Here is a 21,572-nt window from a genome sequence, read left to right on the forward strand (position 1 = left end):
GTGAGGTTTGCTTACTATTAAAGGGAAGTGTGAGGAAGTATTGGAGTTTCTCTGTTGCTTACTATTGTCATTGTGTTGTATCAGTTGAGACTAAATTAAGGTCATATTAATTCATAAATACTGATAATAATTTTAATAAAGAATGCATAAAAGGATTTGGTATAAACTGGAGTAAAGTCTTCATTCTCTCACTGCCTCAAAGAAATTTAGTATTCTGTATAAATGGAGTATTCCAACAATTGAGTTTTATAAGGAATTGAGGGTTATCCCTTTAAAGAACCAAAAGTTGTTTATAAAAGCCTTTCTAAATGATATCACAACTTCTTAACTAAGCAACATAAGTAATTTACTTGATAATTAAGATTTCACATTGTGAGGATTAATTATTGTCCTATGCAATTACTATGGGGCAGTTCTACTCTGTCCTAAAGGGTCACTATGAGTCAGAATTGACTGGATGGCAACAGGTTTGGTTTTTACTGGTTTTATCACTTAATGAAGCCATTAAGGCCTACTAAGCTTTGTAGGAACTTTTGCCCTCCTTGCTAACTTCTCAGATTGCTCTACTTTTTGAGTTCTTTTCTTTGTTTTTCAATCCACCCCCACCCCCTTACTTTGCTGTTAGGCTGGCAACTTTTACTTTGCTTTCAGCATGTGTGGGCAGCCTCACATCACCTAATTTGCTTTTTCTGATTGACTGTGGACTTGGAAATAAATTTATGAAGCTTGTTAGAAATAATATATAAAATAAGAGTAACTAGCTCCACAGCTATTTGTGCTGCCCAGAGGTCTTTTTTTGTTTTCCTGTTTTATATAGTAATTCTATCAAGGCGTTACGAATAGAAATGTGTATTTTAGTGATATTTAACCAGATTATTCTCAGTTTTAAATGTTTAAAAAATTGTTTTACATCCCGTGTAAAACATGCTTTTTTAAAAATTTTCTTCCTGAAGAATTTGTAATTTCAGAGAGGACGTTTTGTATGTTATTTAAAAATCCTGAACTGTAATTTAGATTGCGATTTAGATTTACTCAATCTTAGATTTGCTCCTTGAAACCCTTGCCATAGCAATGTTAAAGTTCTGTAGACAAAGAACTTTAACTGCAGTAGTGATTATAGGGCCAATATTTACAAATGTCTTACTTTTTGAAGGTATAAATGTCTTGTAGGCAGTCTGTATTTTAGATCAGCCTTAAGCATACTAGCCCAGTAGAAGATCCAGGTAAAATCAGATATATTTTAGCATACTAGTGTGATAGTGTGAAGTTTGGTATGAAGAAGGGGATGCATTCAGGGATAGGGAGGACTCATGGTTCAGTTTGCCTGGAACAGAAGGTATGAGGAGTAATGGGAGATAGAGGTGGAAAGAAGGCTTATTACCAAGACTGTTGAAGTACTAGGCTAAGAAATTTGAACTTTGTATTATAAACAGTGGGCTAAGATTTTGAGCAGGAGAATGGCATATTTAGAGGCAAATTTCAGGAAAAGCTATCTTTTAATGAGTAAGCTTTTTTTTTTTTAAGTTGTATCACTGACCTTTTTTTATGTTTTATATCTTTTTGTATTGTAAAAATAAAGAGAACACAACATTTGCCAGTTCGGCATTCTTCACGGGCAGGATTCCATAAAACCAATTCAATCGTGCAACCATCACTAATAGCCATATTGAGCAAACTTTTAATGAGATGCGTTAGAGGGGCAGAGACATTTAAACACTCTGCTGAAAACTAAAAATTTTTATTATTACGTTATTATTGTGATATATATACACCATTGTGATAGTTAAGTGATTTAAAATTTTCGTACTTAATAAAACTTCCTCATATAATTTGATAAGTAGCCTTGTGATCACACACTACGTTATTAGTACCTTGTTTTCCTAACCACATTTTTGTGTGTGGATTTATTTCTGTTAGTTTTCTGATCACAAGAGAACTTAAAAATACAGTAGTGGCCACTAGGCCGCCGCCGCCCGGGGCACCCGCCTCCCGCCCGCACCGGGGCCTGGCTGGCTGGCGCCAACCAGGCTGCTCCCACTGCGGGCGCTGGGCGCGGCCTGGCTCTTTGTAGTCCGCTTGCCGCCGCTGGGCTCCGGGCGAGAGGACGAGGAGGGGCCCCGAGGTGCTGTTGGGCCCCTCTCGGAGCGCCCTGGGTCGGCTCCATTTTGTGCAGGAACTAGCCCGGGGGACCTGCTCTGGAACCCCGGCCTGGATCCTGACGCGGCCATCTGGCTGGAGGAACCCCTTTGGCGTCAGCCGCCGCCTGGGGACCTACGGGTAGCGCCACCTTCCGGATCACCCGCAGGAGCTTGGCGGGCCAGCTGCTTTGTCTGCCCACTGCATTCCAGGCCCCACGTGGAGAGTGGGCGGCGGCGGCGGGGGCGGTGGCGGGCGTTGAGGCCGGTCAGAGGCCCAGAAAGTCCCTGGCGCGGCAAGTCGGGGTTTAACGTGGGGGTTGGCCACCGTGTACACGTGGTACTGACTTCTCGGCTGGAACGGGTGGTGGCGCTGCCCCCCACCCCCCACCGCCAGAATCGTGGGGAGGAAGCGAGGTCCCTGGGAGGAAGGAATGGATTTAGTTTCTCTCAGTCTGGTTTACTTGTTAGGAATGCAGCCATCTGGTGGCTTGTGGTCCCTAGTGGGAAAGAAGCCTCTCGGGTTAGACTAAGGTTGAAATTGGTAAAGATAAGACATCTTCTTAGACAGGTGTTCTTAAGCACCATTGACAACACAGTTCTGACAATATTTCACAACACTTGGAAGAGTGGAAGGATGGTATGACTCTTAATAGAATTGCAGTAGTGGAAAAGGAGACCCCCCCCACCCCCGCCCCGGCCCCTTTGTTAGCAGGGAATGGGAAAACTGAATGGTGACAATTCTACAACAGATGTTCTCAACTAGGAATTTCTGCAGGAGGTCCTTATGTTATACAGCTTCATGATAATACTGAGGACAGCATAAACGATCGTGAAGACACAAATGGTTCAAAACAAAGTTTCAGAAAACAAGGTAAGTATCTTATATCTTCCAATTGCAGGTGTGGCAAGAATAATGAAAAATGCCATACCTCAAATGGGAAAGATTGCAAAAGATGCCAAAGAAAGTGTTCAAGAATGTGCGTGTGAGTTCATCAGCTTTATAACATCTGAAGCAAGTGAAAGATGCCATCAAGAGAAAAGGAAGACAGTCAGTGGAGAGGATAATCTCTTTATCATGTCTACCTTGGGCTTTGCAGGTGGTCAACAACCATGTTATGGTTTACACAGTATCATATCAGCAGATTTCTGATGTTCAACAAATTCAGTTTTCATGATCTGAAGACATGATGGAATGGGCAGTGCTGAAGTGAAAGATGCTGTACGATTCCAGAACAGAGACATGAGGGAAGAAGTGATGGTGAAGAGCTGTCTCTTTGTGTATTGAACAGCTGTGATGTAGCTTCCTGATGCTTGATTAATCGAGGTGTTAATTCAGACTTGAAAATCTTTTTCATGCGTGATTTTAAAGGTACTAAACTATTTTTGTTTAGTACAAGAGTTTGTTGCTCTGTATGACTCCTGCATGCATTGTGTATTGCAATTTATTACTCAAGAGATTCGTAGAGTTTCTTATTTTAATATTGAATCATGTTACTTTTGTAATTCAGGTAAGCGGCTGAGTTAATTCATCGTGTTTGCCCTTCTCATAAAATCTAAGGGTAGAGTTAAAACAAAATACAGTAGTATTTGATAAGATGTTTTTCTAAAGTTTTAGTTGGTGTTTAGTTTGGTTACTTACTATATCAGAATATTAATAAACTTTGTTTTCTTCCAAGCCTAAGTTGCTTTCTTAAAGGCGGGGGCATTAACTTTTTGGGTTACTAGTATACCATTTAGGACCCCTGGTGGCACAATGGTTAACAGCTCAGCCGCTAACCTAAAGGTTGGCAGTTCCAATCCACCAGCCGCTCCTTGGAAACCCTGTAGGGCAGTTCTACTCTGTACTGTAGGGTTGTTATGAGTCGAAATCGACTCGATGGCAGTGGGTTTGGTTTACTTTTTTGTTTATTGTTATATGTGAAAGAGACTCAGGAAGCCAGTGTACCTCATGCACAACCACCACCCATCTGTCAGTGGAGGCTTGCCTGTTGCTATGATGTTGAACAAGTTTCAGCAGAGCTGCCAGACTAAGACAGACTAGGAAGAAAGGCCTGGCAATCTACATCCAAAAATAAGCCAGTGAAAATCCTATGGATCACAATGGGCTGATCTGCAACCAATCATGGGGATGTCCCACGACCAGGCAGTGTTTTGTTCTGTTGTGCATGGGGTTGCCATGAGTCTCAGGTGACTCAAGGGCAGCTAACAACAACGGTAAGCGTTGTATGTAGGGTACTGAAGGGAAGCAAACTTCATTATCACTGATGCGGGCCTTCCCCCATTTCCCACACTCACTCATTTACACATACTGGAACTTTGCTACAGCTAAACTTTCAACAGTTTTTGTTGGTTACCTCTTTTTATGTACCCAAAAAAAACCCCAAACCCAGTGCCATCGAGTCGATTCTGACTCATAGCGACCCTATAGGGCAGAGTAAAACTGCCCTATAGTGTTTCCAAGGAGTGCCTGGTGGATTCGAACTGCCGACCCTTTGGTTCGCAGCCATAGCACTTAACCACTACGCCACCAGGGTTTCCTCTTTTTAGGTAGAGAACATGAAATACCAGATGAGTGGTGGATGCCGTTATAAAGAACTTGGATTCTGAAAATGGTTTCATAATATTAGTTTTTTATATGTGTTTGTATTTTTAGGTAATTTATGGGTGAATTCAAAGGATGGAGATTAAATATGGAGTACTCTCATTAGGTTTAAAACTAACACGTTGACTAATTTATGTAAACTTTCTGGTAAAAGTTAACAGTATTTTTCACATATATGATGGGGAGACCAGATTTTTTAGTACAAAGGAAGAAAACTCTGCATTTTCTATGACTTTGATGTGCATTACTTGCTAATATGAGTTCACCAGATAGGTAGTAGATTTTAGTTTTGAGCTGTTAATTTTGGAAGATGTTAAAATTTTTAGAATCATTAATGTACACCTTATGCCCAGATATGATTGATGAATTTTATCAGTGAGTTAGTGACGTCATCCCATGTTTTAAGGCAAAGTGTAAAGTACAGTGAAACCTGTGAGAGCTGGAACTTACGGAGGCTGCCTTGTTTTTCCAGTTCTTGCAAGTTTTCCTGCTTTTGACAGGGTGCAGTCTTACTTCTTTTCTGTCGTTCTCTATTAAACAAAAAATCCAAACCATTGGCATCGAGTTGATTCAGATTCATCGCAACCCTATAGCAACACCTTCTATTAGTGGAAAATATTTGAATTTTCCTTCTCTGATAGGTTTCTACCTTGCACAGTTTCTGGCTTTTAGAAGTGTTACTGCATTACATCTATGCTGCTATTATTTTATTCTTTTAGCAATGTAAAAGCAATCTTTTTTTTCCCCTATTAAAAAAAAAAAATCCTGTTGCCGTGGAGTTGGTTCCAATGCACAGCAACCCTACAGGACAGGGTAGAATTGCCCCATAGGATTTCCAAGGCTGTAATCTTTTTTTTTTTTTAACCGTATTTTAAATAAAAGTTTGCAGAACAAACTAGCTTCTCATTAAACAATTAGTACACATATTGTTTTGTGACATTGGTTGCCAACCCCACAAATGTCAACACACCCTCCTCTTCTTGCTCTTGGGGTTCCCCATTACCAGCTTTCATGTCTTCTCCTACCTTCTCATCCTTGCCCCTGTCCTAGTGTTCCCATTTAGTCTTGTTTTGTTTTATGGGCCTGTCTAATCTTTGACTAAAGTATGAACCTCAGGAGTGACTTCATTACTGAGCTAAAAGGGTGTCTGGGGGCCATACTCTTGGGGTTTCTCTAGTCTCTGTTAGACCAGTAAGTTTGGTCTTTTATTATTATTTTTTTTTTTTGTGAGTTAGAAATTTGTTCTACATTTTTCTCCAGCTCTGCCTAGGATCCTCTATTGTGATTCCTGTCAAAGCACTCAGTGGTGATAGCCGGCCACAATCTAGTTGTGCTGGACTCAGTCTGGTGGAGGCTGTGGAAGTTGTGATCTATTAGTCCTTTGGCCTGATCTTTCCCTTGTGTCTTTCGTTTTCTTCATTCTCCCTTGCTTCAGAGGGTGTGAGACCAGTGGAGTATCTTAGGTTAAAGCAATCTTTTTTATAGATGGAGCTAGAAGAATTAGTGAAACTGTCGATTTTTGATTAGCTTTGGCTAGCACCTTTAAAGGTAGTTCCTGTCAGCTCTTTGGACTCTACTCAATCTTTAAATTATTGAGCCCCTTATTTTAGGCCTTAGACTTCAGTGTGTGCTTTAGAGCCATGGTCCAGTGAATCATGCTAATTTACAATGGAGTGTGAAAAGTTATATATAGAAGCTATGCTAATTCCATCTGTAAAAGATAGCTTTTACTTGCTGTGGTTTTTGCTTCTGAAAGTTGAAGCCAGAAGTCTACTCTTGTCATCTGGGAATTTGACTATTTAGTCTTCTTCTGTTTTATATAGTGTAACCTATTTTTGGGTTGGTATGAGTCGGAATCGACTTGACTGCAGTGGGTTGTTTTGTTATTTGTAACCTATTTTTGAGGTAGTAAATATTATTCTACTTTCATATAATATGTTGAACCATATATGTTAGTGTTGCTTTAGCTTCTTTTTTTTTTTTTTTTTTTGAACAAGTGAATTGTTTAAGAGTGTTATGGTTGATTTTTGTAATTTTAAAATACCTCCAGTTCTTTTTGCTTATAAAGACATTAAGAAAGTGAAAAGGCAGGCCACAGGATGGGAGAAGATATTCGCAATACGTATGGCTATCAAACTTATATATAAAGAACTTTTACAAAGTGGTGAGAAAAAGACAGAAAGCCAATCTTAAAAATGGGTAAATAATTTGAATAGACACTTACCTAAAGAAGATACCTGAATCAGTAAATTATAAAAAGGTGCTCAGCCTCATTAGTCACTGAGAAATACAAATAATAAAATACCACATCCTCACCAGGATAGCTAAAATTAGGAAAAGACAACAAGTGTTGGGAAAGAATATGAAATGATAGGAACTATTGTACGTTGCTGGCAAAAGTGTAAATTGGTACATCCAAAAGTTGTTTGACATTATCTGTGGAAGTTGAACACGCTCACGCAGCAGTATCACTCCTAGATACATACCTAACAGAGATACATACTAAAATAAGACGTATGAGAATGTTCATAGTCTGAAGCATTACTTGTAATAGTCAAAAACTGGAAACTACCCAAGTGTTCATCAGTCATAGAAATGATAAATTGTGGTATATTCATTCAGTGGAACCCTCTACAGATTTGTTACCAGAATTGTGGTCCATGGATCAGCCATATCTGCAGCCTGAGAATTTACTAGAAATGCAGAATCTTAGATGCCATCCCAGATATACTGAATCAGAATCAAATTTTGAGAAGTGCTGTCCTACTAGTGGTTCTCAGAATTGGTTCCTGACAAGCAGCATTAGTATCACCTGGGCGTGTGTTAGAAATGCAAATTCTCAGTCTCCACCCCAGACCTACTATATTGAAGTTCTGGGAATACCCCAAAAAAAAAAAATTCAGTTGCCATTGAGTCAATTCCAACTCATAGTGATTCTCCTATAGGACAGATTAGAATTGCCCCATAGGGTTTCCAAGGAGTGGCTGGTGGATTCAAACTGCAAACCTTTTGGTTAGCAGCTAAGCTCTTAACCACTGCGCAACCAGGGCTCAGCAGTATGTTTTAATCAGGGTTTCCAACCAGTTCATTCTGGTTCGACCACTTGCTGAGAATTTGGATTTCTACCCACCCCCATATACTGAATTATAATGTACATTTTAACCAGATCTCCAGGTGATCCTTATTAAAATAAAGATCCAGATTCTGTATATCTGGGATGGAAAGTGAAATTCTCAGCAGAGGGTCAGACCAGATTGAACTGGTTGGAACCCTGGGTTTTAACAGGCCTTCTTGGTGATGTGGATGAATGCTAAAGTTTGAGATCTACTTAGAATTTACATTTCTAACAAGTTCATGGGTGACAGGTAATTGGGAACTAAACTTTGTGAACCACTGCTTGCTTGCAGAGTTGGCAAACTTTCTGTAAGGGCGAAGATAGTAAATATTTCAGGTTTTGTAGGCCATACAGTCTCTGTTACAGGCACTCTGCTGTTGTTACACAAGAACAGGCGTAGACAATAAGGAAGTAAACAGGCCATAAAACTTAAAAAAAAAACAGCTGGAAGACTAGATTTGGCTCCTATAGTTTGGGGATCCTTACTCTAAAGCGGTACGGTTGCAGTGTGTTAAAAATTGACTTGACAGTATCTAACAACTCCATAGCAATGAGAATGAATAAATTATAGTTATACACAAAACATGAATGAATCTTTCAAACATTTTGGTTAAAAGATGTCAGATACAAAATGTACACACCATATGATTCCGTTTATACAGAGTTCAAAGCAGGCAAAACTAATGTTTGGTGTTTAGAAATCAGGAGAATGGCTATGGGGTAGGGATGGTTCTAACTAGAATGGTGCAGGAGGGGGCATTCTGGAGTGCTGATAATGTTTTATTTTTGATCTTGGGTTCAGTTACTGGATGTATTTCACTTAGTAAAAATTTATGGAGCTGTACACTTCCAATATGCTTTGTTTTACATCAATAAAAAGTTTTCTAAAAAAGAACTTCAGTTTTTAAAATTTGTCTTGATTGCCATAGGTTGGGGAAGATGAATTCTGTGGACTCTTTTGAGGCCAAAATAGCATTAGGTTCAGAATGATCTAGTAATGCATGTTAGAAACCACTGCAGTGTATCTGAATGTGATACAAGGTTGCAGGTAAACAGGGGCTTAGGACCTGAAATGAATGGATTTATAGCTAAACTATCTTTAGGAAAGATTGGAAATTAAATAAAATAATGTCATAATTGAGGACTGTGGTATCAAATACTAATATTGATATGCCATTAGATTCATTTTCTCAGGAACAAACATAGATTTTCCTTATACCACTGGTGAAGATTAATAAAACTAGGAATAATTAAATATTTGGAGCTCAAATTATTATGTAACCCTCTCCTTCATTTTTGTCTTCCGGTGACTTAATGTTTTCAGCTGTTTGGTGTTTTAGCTTTTATTTACGGGAATTAGACCAGATTGTTTTTTTAATTAAAAAAAAAAAAAGTTGTATAGATAATAGTTGCCTAGTCACTTCTTCATTAAACACTAACCTAAAACGCGGTGAGATGTATCTTTAATGGGTATGCTTTTCAAACCAAGTTACATGTACCCTTAGGGAAGTGATGGGTGCTATGTAGTATGCAAAAAAATAGAAAGTTACAACATATAGCGATGTACTCATCTGTACTAATATTCAAACCTGATGGTTAGTAATTGAAAACATTAAAAAATACTAAAATGAATAAATACTTTATGGAGGAAAATGTGACATTTCTTTGAATTTAAAAAATAAAGGTGTAAAGAGTTCTGAGGGCATGAGATAGTACTTTTCTGCTATCTAGAGTCCTTTGGATAAATTTGAGAAGCATGAGGGATTTATTAAGATACGTGGACTTTTCTTTGTCTTTTTATAAAATAAAGCACTGATCACCTGAACCCTGCTACAATGATTTTAAGTGAATATATACCCCATTTCTGTTTTTCTTCTCTTTAGTTGTATTCATTCTTGATTTTTTTCCCCCCTTCTTGCTTTGGTTTGTCTTAATATATCCATGATTTATTTACCTTTTTCTTGAGAGTGGGCATTTATAATCCTCTGTGGATTATTAATTTATTAATGGTTATCCTGGATCCTTCCTTTAGAGTACTGGGTCTCAAACTTTCTGGTCTCTGAATCAGTTTACATACTTTTTTTTTTATTGTGGTGAAAATACAAGAAAATGCCAATTCAGTGACCTCCACATGCACAGTTCAGTGACACTGATTACATTGTACATGTTGTGCAACCATTCTCACTGTCTTTTTCAAAAATAGCCCACTGTTATTAGCATAAACTCAATGCCCCCTAAGCCAAAACTTTCCCTTCCCCCTTCCTCCCATCCCAGGTAACCACTAGTAATCTTTGGCCTCTATATATTTCCTTAGCTCATGTAAGTGAGATCACATAGCATTTGCCCTTTTGTGACTGACTGATTTTGTTCAGCATAATGTTTTCAAGGTTCCATGTCCTCTTCTGAATCTTGCTTGAACTTCCGTCAGTTCCTTGTTGATGTACTTCTCCAGCCGCTTTTGAATGATCTGCAGCAAAATTTTATTTGTATATGATATTGTTCGATAATTTCCACTTTCTGTTGCATCACCTTTCTTTGGAATAGGCACAGACATGGATCTCTTCCAGTTGGTTGGCCAGGAAGCTGTCTTCTAAATTTCTTGGCATAGATGAGTGAGCACTTCCAGCTCTGCATCTGTTTGTTGAAACATCTCAGTTGGTATTCTGTCAATTCCTGGAGCTTTGTTTTTTGCCAGTGTCTTCTGTGAAGCTTAGATTTCCTCCTTCAGGACCATTGGTTCCTGATCATATGCTACCTCCTGAAATGGTTGAACGTCGACCAATTTTTTTGGTACAGTGACTCTATATGTTCCTTCCATCTTCTTTTGATGCTTCCTGCGTCATTCAGTAGTTTGCCCGTAGAGTCCTTCAATATTGCAACTAGTGGCTTGAATTTTTTCAGTTCTCTCAGCTCGAGAAATGCTAAGTGTGTTCTTCGCTTTTTGTTTTCTAACTCCGGGTCTTTGCACTTTTCATTCTAATACTCTGTCTTCTTGAGTCACCCTTTGAAATCTTCTGTTCAGTTCTTTTGCTTCATCATGTCTTCCTTTTGCTTTAGCTACTCTGCATTCAAGAGCAAGCTTTAGGGTCTCTTCTGACATTCATTTTGGTCTTTTCTTTCTTTTCTGTCTTTTTAATGACCTTTTGCTTTCTTCATGTTTGATGTCCTTGCACAATTCGTTTGCATGTGAAAGCTGGACAGGGAATAAGGAAGACTGAAGAATTGATATCTTTGAATTGTGGTGTTGGTGAAGAATATTGACTATACCATGGACTGTCAGAAGAACGAACAAATCTGTCTTGGAAGAAATACACCCCGAATGCTCCTTAGAAGCAAGGATGGTGAAACTTCATCTCATGTACTTTGGACATGTTATCAGGAGAGACCAGTCCCTGGAGAGTGTAAAGTTGAGGGTCAGTGAAAAAAAGGAGGACTTTCAATGAGATGGATTGGCACAGTGGCTGCAACAAAGAGCTCAAGCATAATGATTGTAAGGATAGTGCAGGACCCGACAGTGTTTCTTTCCGTTGTACATGGAGTAGCTTTGAGTTGGAACCAACTCAAATGCACCTAACAACAACAGCAACAACATGTAACTAGAACTGGGGTTGCTGAGTCATGTGGTAGTTCTGTGTTCAACTTTTTGTGGAAATGCCAAACTGATGGACACAGTGGCTGTACCATTTTACATTGCTACCAGGAATTGATTGAGTTTTGACTTCTCCAGAACCCAGGCAACATCTGTTGTTTTCTTTTTTGGTTGTTTGTTTTTTATCATTACTGTTCTGATGAGCATGAGGTGATAACTCATTGTTTTAGGGTTTTTTTTTAATAAGATAATTTTAGATTTATAGAAAAGGTACAAAAGTAGTGCAGAGTTCCCATATCCCCTTCACCTGGTTTCCTCTAAAGTTAAGATCTTACATAATGATAATAAAATTATTAAAAATTAAGAAATCAACACTGGCACAATACTGTTACCTAAACTATGTACTTTGTTTGGATTTCACCAGGTTTCCCACAAATGTCCTTTTCTCCTATAGGATTCAATCCAGGACACCACATTGCTAAACTGAATAGACATGTTTTCTTTGTTTCCTTGAATCTGTGACAGTTTCTCAAGTCTTTCCTTGCTTTTATAACCTCAACACTTTTTAAAAAAATTTTTGTGATCTTTTTTTTTTCTAAACCTGTTTCCGTCGAGTCGATTCCAACTCATAGCTAGCAGCTGTAGCACTTAACCACTGTGCCACCAGGGTTTCCTTTTTTTTTTTTTTTGCTTTAGGTGAAGGTTTACAGAGCAAATTAGTTTCCCATTCAATAGTTCATTCACAAATTGTTCCATGACATTGTTTGCAATTCTCACAATGTGTCAGCACTCTCCCTGTTAACACCCTGGGTTCCTCATTTCCATTTGTCTGGTTTTCCTGCCCTTTCTTGCTTTCTCATCTTTGCATTTGGGCATACGTTGTCCTTTGGTCTCATATAGATGATTGTTCTAAGGAACACTTTCCTCACATGTGTCATTGTTTTATTTGTAGGCCTGTCTATTGTTTGGCTGAAAGGTGATCTCCAGAAATGTTTTCATTTCCAAGTTAGAAGGGTGTCTAAGGGCTGTCAGTCTTAGGGGTTACTCCAGTCTTTCCCAGACCAGTAAATCTGGTCTTTTTTTATTAATTTAAATTTTGTTATACACATTTTTTTTTTTTTCGCCGTTCTAACCGGGACTTTTCTCTTGTGATTCTGGTCAGAGTGGCCGATAGTGGTAGCTGGGCATCATCTAGTTGTTCTGGTCTCAGTCTGGAGGAGGCTGTGGTTCCTGTGGTCCGTTAGTCTTTAGGACTGATTGTGTCCTTGAGTCTTTGGTTTTCTTCAGTCTCTTTTGCTCCAGACAGAAAGAGACCAATAATTGTATCTTCAATGGCCCATACAAGCTTTCAAGACTGCAGATGCTACTTAGCAAAGTAGGGTGTGGAAGGTTTTCTTCATGAGCTATATTAGGCTAGTCGACTAAGGTGTCCCCTGAGACTATGGTCCTCAGCCTTCAAGCCCAGTAACTCAGTCCCTCAGGGTATTTGGATATGGCTAGGCTGTTTCCATGACTGTGCTACCTCATATATATAATATGAATATTTACATATATAGTATCCATTTTATATATGAATATACATGCAGCACATACAAATAAGTGTATGGAAGTATTCACAGCCAAACTTGCATATGCATGTGAGTACTCTCCCATACACCCTCCCACACCTAATAGGATTTATATCTGCCTGTGTATTCAGTGGTCATTATTGTTTGTTAATACCATTGGATTATGTGTGTAATAGTATTTACCTTCATGGCCTTTTATTTGTGTACCTCTCAATGTTTTCCCTTGCCTTGGTTATGTTAGGATCTGTTTATACTCTTAAAAATTGAAAAGCCTCAAGAGCTTTTGTTTATAAGGGTTATGTCTATAAATATTTGTCATATTTGAAACCAACACTGAAATATTTAAAAAATATTATTTCACTTAAAAATAACAGCATAATGTTTTTAATGAAATATAACTACTGCATTCTCCAAAAAAAAAAAAAAAAAACTGTGAGAAGAGTACTATCGTTTTACATTTTTTGGCACATCTCCTTAATATCTACCTCAATAAAAGATAGCTGAATTCTTATATCTGGCTAAAGTGTATCAGCAAAATCAGACCTCACACAGATGCGTAGTTGAGAAGGAGAGGAGTATTTTAATAGCCATTTTATATTATTATGGATTTTTTTGATATATACTGGAACACAAGTGATATATATATATCTTTTTTTATTCTGCTTTAGGTGAAAGTTTACAGAGCAAATTAGTTTCTCATTAAACAATTAATACACAAATTATTTTGTGACGTAGGTTGCCAACCCCGTGGTGTATCAACAGTCTCCCCTTCTTCATCCTGGGTTACCGTTCGTCCAGTTTTCCTCTCCCTTGCTGCCTTCTTGTCATTGCTTTTGGGCTGGTGTGGCCGTTTAATCTCCTATTCATGTTTGAACTATGAAGCATGTTTCTTATGTGTGTTATGATTGGCTCTATAGACCTGTCTAGTCTTTGGCTAAAGGTGAACCTTGGGAGTGACTTCAATACTGAGTTAGAAGGGTGTCCAGGTGCCATACTCTTGGGGTATCTCCAGTCTCTGTTAGGCCAGCAAATCTGGCCTTTTTTTGTGTGTGTGTGAATTTGAATTTTGTTGTACATTTTTCTCCCGCTCTGTCTGGGACTTTCTATTGTGATCCCTGTCAGAGCAGTTGGTGGTGGTAGCTGGGGTAGTTGTTCTGGGCTTAGTCTGGCAAAGATTGTGGTAGTTGTGGGCCTTTAGTCCTTTGGGCTAATCTTTGTCTTGTGCCTTTGGATTTCTTCGTTCTCCTTTGCTTTAGTCAGGATAGGACCAGTAGATGTATCTTAGATGTCTGCTCACAGGCTTTTAGCATCCCAGACGCTACTCAACCACAGTTGGATGTAGAACATTTTCTTTATAAACTGTGTTATGCCAATTGAGCTAGATGTCCCCTGAGACCATGGTTTCCAGCCCTCAGCCCAGTTGCTGGGTCCCTCAGGGAGTTTGGAAGTATCTGTGAAGTGTCTTTGACTTTGCCTTGGGCGGGTTGTGTTGACTTTTCCATTATTGTGTACTGTAGGAAACCCTGGTGGTGTAGTGGTTAAGTGCTACAGCTGCTAACCAAAGGGTCGGCAGTTTGAATCCGCCAGGCGCTCCTTGGAAACTCTATGGGGCAGTTCTACTGTGTCCTACAGGGTCGCTATGAGTCAGAATCGGCTCAACGGCACTGGGTTTGGTTTTTGGTTTTGGTCTTACCCTGCAGCAATGTTACCACTTTTTTACTACCTAGTTAGTGTTTTTCCCTTCCCACCCCTCCCATCCATGTAACCATCAAAGATTGTTTCTTTTTCTTGAGTTTTTATAATAGTGGTCTCATACAGTATGGTATATATTTTTAAAGCTTAATTGCAGTGTGATATCTGCAAGTCCATCAATGAATGTTTCATATTGTTACATTAAAATCCATTGATCTAGCTTGCACTTTGAATTCATCTTTTATCGCTCTGCATGATTTTGTAAAATCATTCATTGGTCATTTGGGGGATATTGGCTTAGTGAATAATACAGATCTTCCAAATGGTGTAACATGTTTCATTGTATAGTGTTAAAAATCATATTTATTAATATTATCACTGATAAAATCTAATTTTTTTTTTTAAAGTTTCGGTGACCTGTTATGCCCACAGTGGTAGATATGTTTTACGAAATACTGATTTTTAATTGAAATCTTGACTTTTCGTTATTGGCAACAAATACGGTCAGTTGTTTTCCTTGACATTCATTTTTGAGAAAATGTCTGTCAAACACCTAAGTCTAAATAACCATAGTTCGACAGTTATCTTAAGTAAAAATTCTGTTCCATAAAAAAAAGCTACTTCAGATTATAAATCAATCACGCAAAAGCTTTTATTTTTTTAGATACAAGATTTTTATATGTACTTCCCATTTTGTCACATAGAATATTAAAAAGATGTGTATTCAAGGGTTTAGATTTAATAAAGTCAATTTTTAATGCTTTATCAAGGACCTTGTTCATTGAAATGGCCCTTTATTTATTTATTTATTTTTATGACTGCCTCGTAATTAAGAATACAATAGCTGCTAGTACAGTTTAGAGTCACTGTCTTAATTCGTTTTATCCAGCATGGATCTTGCACCATCAGTGTGAATGCCAACACAGTTTAAAAAAAAAAAAAAAAGATGAATAGTATCTTAGTGTTATTATGAAAATAGCTTTAACGTTAGGACCTACAGACCACACGTTAAGAACTGTTGCTTTAGGGTTTCATCCATATCTTCTAGAGAAGATTATCGCACATATAGAAGTGTAAATTACTAAAAGAATGTTTAATAACAGACTTTTAAAAAAGAAAGTACCTATTTTAAACATATTGTGCCACTTTTCTTCCATTGAAAATACTTATACTTTCACTGTAGGAATGTATCCTGTCAGGCATAATGTCAGTGAATGGAAAGAAAGTTCTTCACATGGATCGAAACCCATATTACGGAGGAGAAAGTGCGTCTATAACACCACTGGAAGATGTAAGTATTAGTAAAGATTACTGTGACCTTTATACTTCGGAGTATTTCACTTGAGAATCTCAACTTTATTCCTTATATGTGAATTTGATTTTGCTTTATTAAACTAGGAAACCCTGGTGGCGGAGTGGTTAACTGCTACGGCTGCTAACCAAAGGGTCGGCAGTTCGAATCCACCAGGCGCTCCTTGGAAACTCTGTGGGGCAGTTCTACTCTGTCCTATAGGGTCGCTATGAGTTGGGATTGACTCAATAGCACTGGGTTTGGTTTTGGCTTTTTGGTTTATTAAACTAATAGAATATATGGAACCCTATAATTTTTCAGGAACTTCTAGTTTGTGGCTTGTAAAAATTTAAATTTTCACCTTTGCTGCTATCTAGAGCAAAATTATCTATTATTTCTCAAACTTAATAGAGTACAGACTGAAAAGAGTTGGTAGAGGCTCACATTTTAATGAAGGTGTAGTATATGCCAGGTACCATGGCAGTGCTTTCTACATGGTCTCATTCATTCTGTCAGTCACCCAGTCAAAGAGATATTTTTATCCCCATTTTTCACAGGACAAAATAGTCTCTGTAGGGTTTGCATTGCAAAGATGGATTGTGAACCTAGCTTATATGACTAAAACTTTCCTCCTTTTGCTATACTGCCCTGTTGCCAACTCTTTATGAACAAAGACACATAAAGCATTTCAAAAGTGTGTGTTTTACTAAACATATGTATTTCTCTGTGTGGAATTTGTTATGCATCCACATATACAGATATGAGCTCTACTGTTTTTTATAGGCAATGATATAAGTCATCAGTGACTTTTTAGATAATCAGTGATAATTATACTAAAAAATGTTTAGAATGTATTCAGGCATACAGAAGAGTTGAAAGAATAATACAATGCGTTGAAAACCTTCCACTTGGATTCAGCAGTTAACATTTTGCTATATTTGTTTCACGTCTCTTTGTTGTTGTTAGTTTTGAACCATTGAAAGTTAAGCAGACATATTTGACCTAAATATTTCATCATTGATATAAAAATAATATTCTACATAATCATAATACCATTATCATACTTAAGAAAATAAGCAGTAAAATCCAGGCCATACTCAAATGTCCCCAGTGATCCCAAGAACGTCTTAATGTCTTATATGGCTGTATAGAAGGTTTTTTTTGTTAAACCAAGATTAACTAAAGGTTCAAGCATTACATTTGGTGGTATTTCTCTTTACTCTTAATCTATGAAGTTTTTTTTTTTTTTTTGAAAAGCCCAGTCTGATTTATAAGAAAGTATTGTTAAGTACTTAATATTTTATCACATCAGGAGATACATAATGTCTGGTTAACTCACTGTTAATGCTGCTAAGTTTGATCCCTTGGTTGAGGTCATGACCACCAGATCTCTACATTATAATTGGTCTGGAGTGATATGTTTGCAATTAATAAGTAATCTGTGGCGTGATACGTTGACACCATTTATTAGCTGATCTTTAATGAGATGAGCAAGCTGCCTTCTTTCCCTTTTTTTGGTAAATATACTCAGAGACTCATAAGTTTCTATTGAGTGAGTTTATACCAACTTTGCTTTTTCTGTTCCATCTTAGCAATATAGAATTCATGAGCTTGAATCATATTCTCAGACTTTATACTACATGCTGCCTTTTACCTAGAGCTCCTATTAGAACAACAACAACAAAAAACCAACAAACTAGTTATAGTCAAGTTGATTCTGATTCATGGGAACCCCACGTGTTACAGAGTAGAACTGTACTTCATAGGGTTTTCAGTGGCTGTGATATTTTAGAAGTAGATAGTGAGACATCTATGGGTAGATTCAAACTCCCAGCCTTTCTGTTAGTAGCTGAGCATTTAACCTTAACTGTTTTACACCTTAGAGCTCCCCTTAGGTCATATAAATTAAAGATTAACTGGAACTAATTTTAATTGCGTTTTCTGATTTGAAGAAACCAAATTTTATTTTTAGCTCCTTACATCATCACAGAAACAAAAGTAAGCCGCTGTTAGCTTTTTGTTCAGGAGAAAATTGAATTTCAGTGATTTCTACAAATAAGGGATGCACCAAGAGACCTAATGTGTCATTGGCAAATAGTTTTGTATTCATGCTTTTCTGCTAGGAAAAAAACCCAAACCTTTGCAATATTTGTTTATTTTAGCATTCATTAGTAATGTATTTAATTTATACATATACATGTATTAGAGCCTTGCTAAAAATTTTATGTGATACTAAATAAAATTCCCTTGTTGGACTTCACTTCATGTAGTAGTGTTAGTTATTAGACCAAAACCACTTCATCAAAAAACAAATGCATGTCGTGATGAAAAATTAAAAATGAATTTTGTTACATTATGGGTATTTTTTGCTTTGATTTTAGTTATACAAAAGATTTAAAATACCAGGATCACCACCAGCATCAATGGGGAGAGGAAGAGACTGGAATGTTGACTTAATTCCCAAGTTCCTTATGGCTAATGGTAAAGAACTCTAACTTAAATTTATGTTAGAAACTAACTCTTGATTATTATCCCTAGGTATGTAGGTACATCTAAATGGGTTTTGTTGAATGGCGATAATATAGTGAGTAATATGGTCCTTTAAGGGTGTCAGAAGACAGTAAGTTAAGAATGGAGAGAAGAAGGTGTGACTTATTAGTAATTGGTTCTAGAGAAACAAAACTATGATGTGGCACAATATATACCAAATTGTAAGCTTGTTTTCTATTTCTTTGCCAGCATTACATAAATTATTGTACAGTATGTTTTAATGTCTGGCTGCATAAAGCTCTCCACATTATTTATTTCTTTTCTCAGAAAACAAATTTTGGCTACCCCAGTGGCCAAATAAGTTTTAATTTTGTTGGTTTTTCAAACAACTTTGCTAGTTTTGTTATACCAAAATTACTTTGGCTCATAGGCGGGTAATATTTCTAATTGTAACCCTGGCTTTTTCTTTATCTGAAGTTAATGCTCACTTTAATAAATGTAGATTGGCTTGAAACTGAAAAGCACAAATTACTAAAAAGTTTTACCTGTGAGATGCCACTCTTTACAATATAAGAACTGTAAAGAAATCCAAACCCATTTATAATAATACTACAATTCTAAATTTCAGACCATAGCATTTATGAAGGCCAGCTGATAAGGTTATTAACCTTGAAGTTGTAACATTTGGAAAAAAAAAAAAAAGACTCTTCTTACTGTGCTAAGCAATAGTATGTATTCTGGTTGTCCTGTTTAAAATATGGTTTTGGAGATTTTATTTGTAGGAGTTACTAGAAAATGTTAAGAAAATATTGGGAAGCTGTATTAGTAAATGTGCTTTTATTTCTGCTAATATTTAGGGGTGGTAACATTTAAGTTATAGTTTGAATTATGTCACTCTTACAGGTCAACTGGTTAAGATGCTGCTTTATACAGAGGTCACCCGCTACATGGATTTCAAAGTAACTGAAGGGAGCTTTGTCTATAAGGGAGGAAGAATCTACAAGGTTCCTTCCACTGAAGCAGAAGCCCTGGCATCTAGTAAGTAATTTTATTTTGTTTTCTCAGAATAAGATTTTATAATGGAAAAAAATCTTAGAGATAAAATTTAATACCCCCTAAGCCATCTGTAGGAAACCCTGGTAGCATAGTGGTTAAGAGCTATGGCTGCTAACCAAAAGGTTGGCAGTTTGAATCCACCAGGTGCTTCTTGGAAACCATATGGGGCCATTCTCGTCTGTCTTACAGGGTCGCTCTGAGTTGGAATCATCTCGATGGCAATGGGCTTGATTTTTTTTTTTTTTTCTTCAAGCCATCTGTGGAGCCCTGGTAGTGCAGTGGTTAAGAGTTTGGCTGCTAATCAAAAGGCTGGTGATTCAAATCCACCAGCCACTCCTTACAAACCCTACTCTGTCTTATAGGGTCATTATGAGTCGAAATTGACTCGACAGCAACGGGTTTGTTTTTTTTAGTAAGCCATGCATACATGCATCCATCCATCCATCCATCCATCTATTCAGTCAGCAAATATTTATTGAATGTCTGTTATATGTCAGTCACTGTTTTACGCAGTGGGGTGTATTAGTGAATGAAATATTTTAAAAAATCCCTACCTTTTTGAATCTTAGAGTTTAAATGACTATTTGTAAATAAGTGATCTAGTAGTGCCCTTTCCATAATAATTCATAATCACTATCATTTTTTGAATCTTTTGCATCCCTTATTTGTAGAAATCACTGAAATTCAATTTTCTTCTGAACAAAAAGCTAACAGAGGCTTACTTTTATTTCTGTGATGATGTAAGGAGCTAAAAATAAAATTTGGTTTCTTCAAATCAGAAAACGCAATTAAAATTAGTTCCAGTTAATCTTTAATTTATATGACCTAAGGGGAGCTCTAAGGTGTAAAACAGTTAAGGTTAAATGCTCAGCTACTAACAGAAAGGCTTTGTGCTAAACACTTCACATCTATTTTCTTTCTTATTTAACTTTTGAAACATGAGAAACACAGGTGAGATCACATAAGTAACTGTCAGGATTGGACTTGAAGCCCTGGTAGTATTGCTCCAGAACTTCTTTGCTTAACCATTTTATTAAGCTGACCCCTGCATTGTATTATCCCAACCCACCAAAAAAGAAAAGAACTCCATTCTGGTGATGCTTGTCTTCTAGTTGTTGCTGTTGTCATTCCTCAAGATCTCTGTTTTTAGGAATTCCCGGTGGGTTTGAAGTGATTTTATTCTTTGCCCAAAATTATTTCCTCTACTGGCTCATTGAAGATTCCAGGTTAACAATTACCTCTGGTATCTCTTTGAAATAGCAGATACCCCTGGAAAAGACCTCCTGTCCTTCAAGGTATTTTAGTTGTCATGAAGAGCAGTTCGAGGCAGGGTAGATGTGTATAACTGAAAAGTAGAGGAGTTTTACAGACCGTAAGTGCTCTAGGAGTTTAGAGGTGGGAAAGGCTTAGATTAGGAGAAAAAAAGTGCCTTTACATTCTCTACTAATTATTTGGGCATCAGTGTTGAAACTTTTCTTACTTTTAAGCTTATTTTGAATTATTTTGGCAGTTTCTCTAAGTTCATTTATTTACTTTGTGTTATTAGAGAAGAAAATATTGGGCAAAAAATGTCGAAAGATGCTATTCAGAAAATAAATACCATTAAGAATTGTGACTTGGTTAGAAATGACAATTAGGGAAGGAAAAGAATGATTCCTGATTAAGTTGGAGCTAGTGATGTAATCGTAGACTGAAATTATTTTTAAATCTTTTAAATGACAGTATAAGTTTTGTCTAAATAAAGATTTTCATAAATAGGAATTCAAGAGTTTGAATAGAATCCTTTTTAACAAAATTTGTTTTATTATTTTTTAATTTTTGTTGTTTACTCTTAGAGCTCTTATCTATAGTAATAGCTTCACCTACTTCATTTAATAAAAATTTGAGGACTTATCTTTTGGCAGAATTTTTTTTTTACCTCTTTGATTTAATTTTTTCAAATATGTGAAACCTTTACATGACTGAAAGTCAAACTGATATAAAAAGATATACTCAGTGTCTTATCTCTTATCCTTCTTTATTTTTTTTACC

At 37.0% G+C, this 21,572-nt stretch overlaps 1 protein-coding gene and 1 pseudogene across 1 annotated transcript in view; both read left to right on the plus strand.

Annotated features, from left to right (window-relative positions):
• Positions 1 to 21,572, plus strand: part of GDI2 (GDP dissociation inhibitor 2) — a 47,257-nt gene that overhangs the window by 3,628 nt on the left and 22,057 nt on the right. The window contains exons 2-4 of the mRNA XM_049882055.1: positions 15,888 to 15,995; positions 18,377 to 18,476; positions 19,389 to 19,523. Coding sequence (XP_049738012.1) covers positions 15,888 to 15,995; positions 18,377 to 18,476; positions 19,389 to 19,523 — 343 coding nt within the window. The remainder of the gene's footprint in view (positions 1 to 15,887; positions 15,996 to 18,376; positions 18,477 to 19,388; positions 19,524 to 21,572) is intronic.
• LOC126075010 (nuclear transcription factor Y subunit beta-like) lies at positions 876 to 13,250 on the plus strand (annotated as a pseudogene).

The sequence above is a fragment of the Elephas maximus genome, chromosome 4 (assembly GCF_024166365.1).
Source record: "Elephas maximus indicus isolate mEleMax1 chromosome 4, mEleMax1 primary haplotype, whole genome shotgun sequence".
NCBI classification, from domain to species: Eukaryota; Metazoa; Chordata; class Mammalia; order Proboscidea; family Elephantidae; genus Elephas; species Elephas maximus.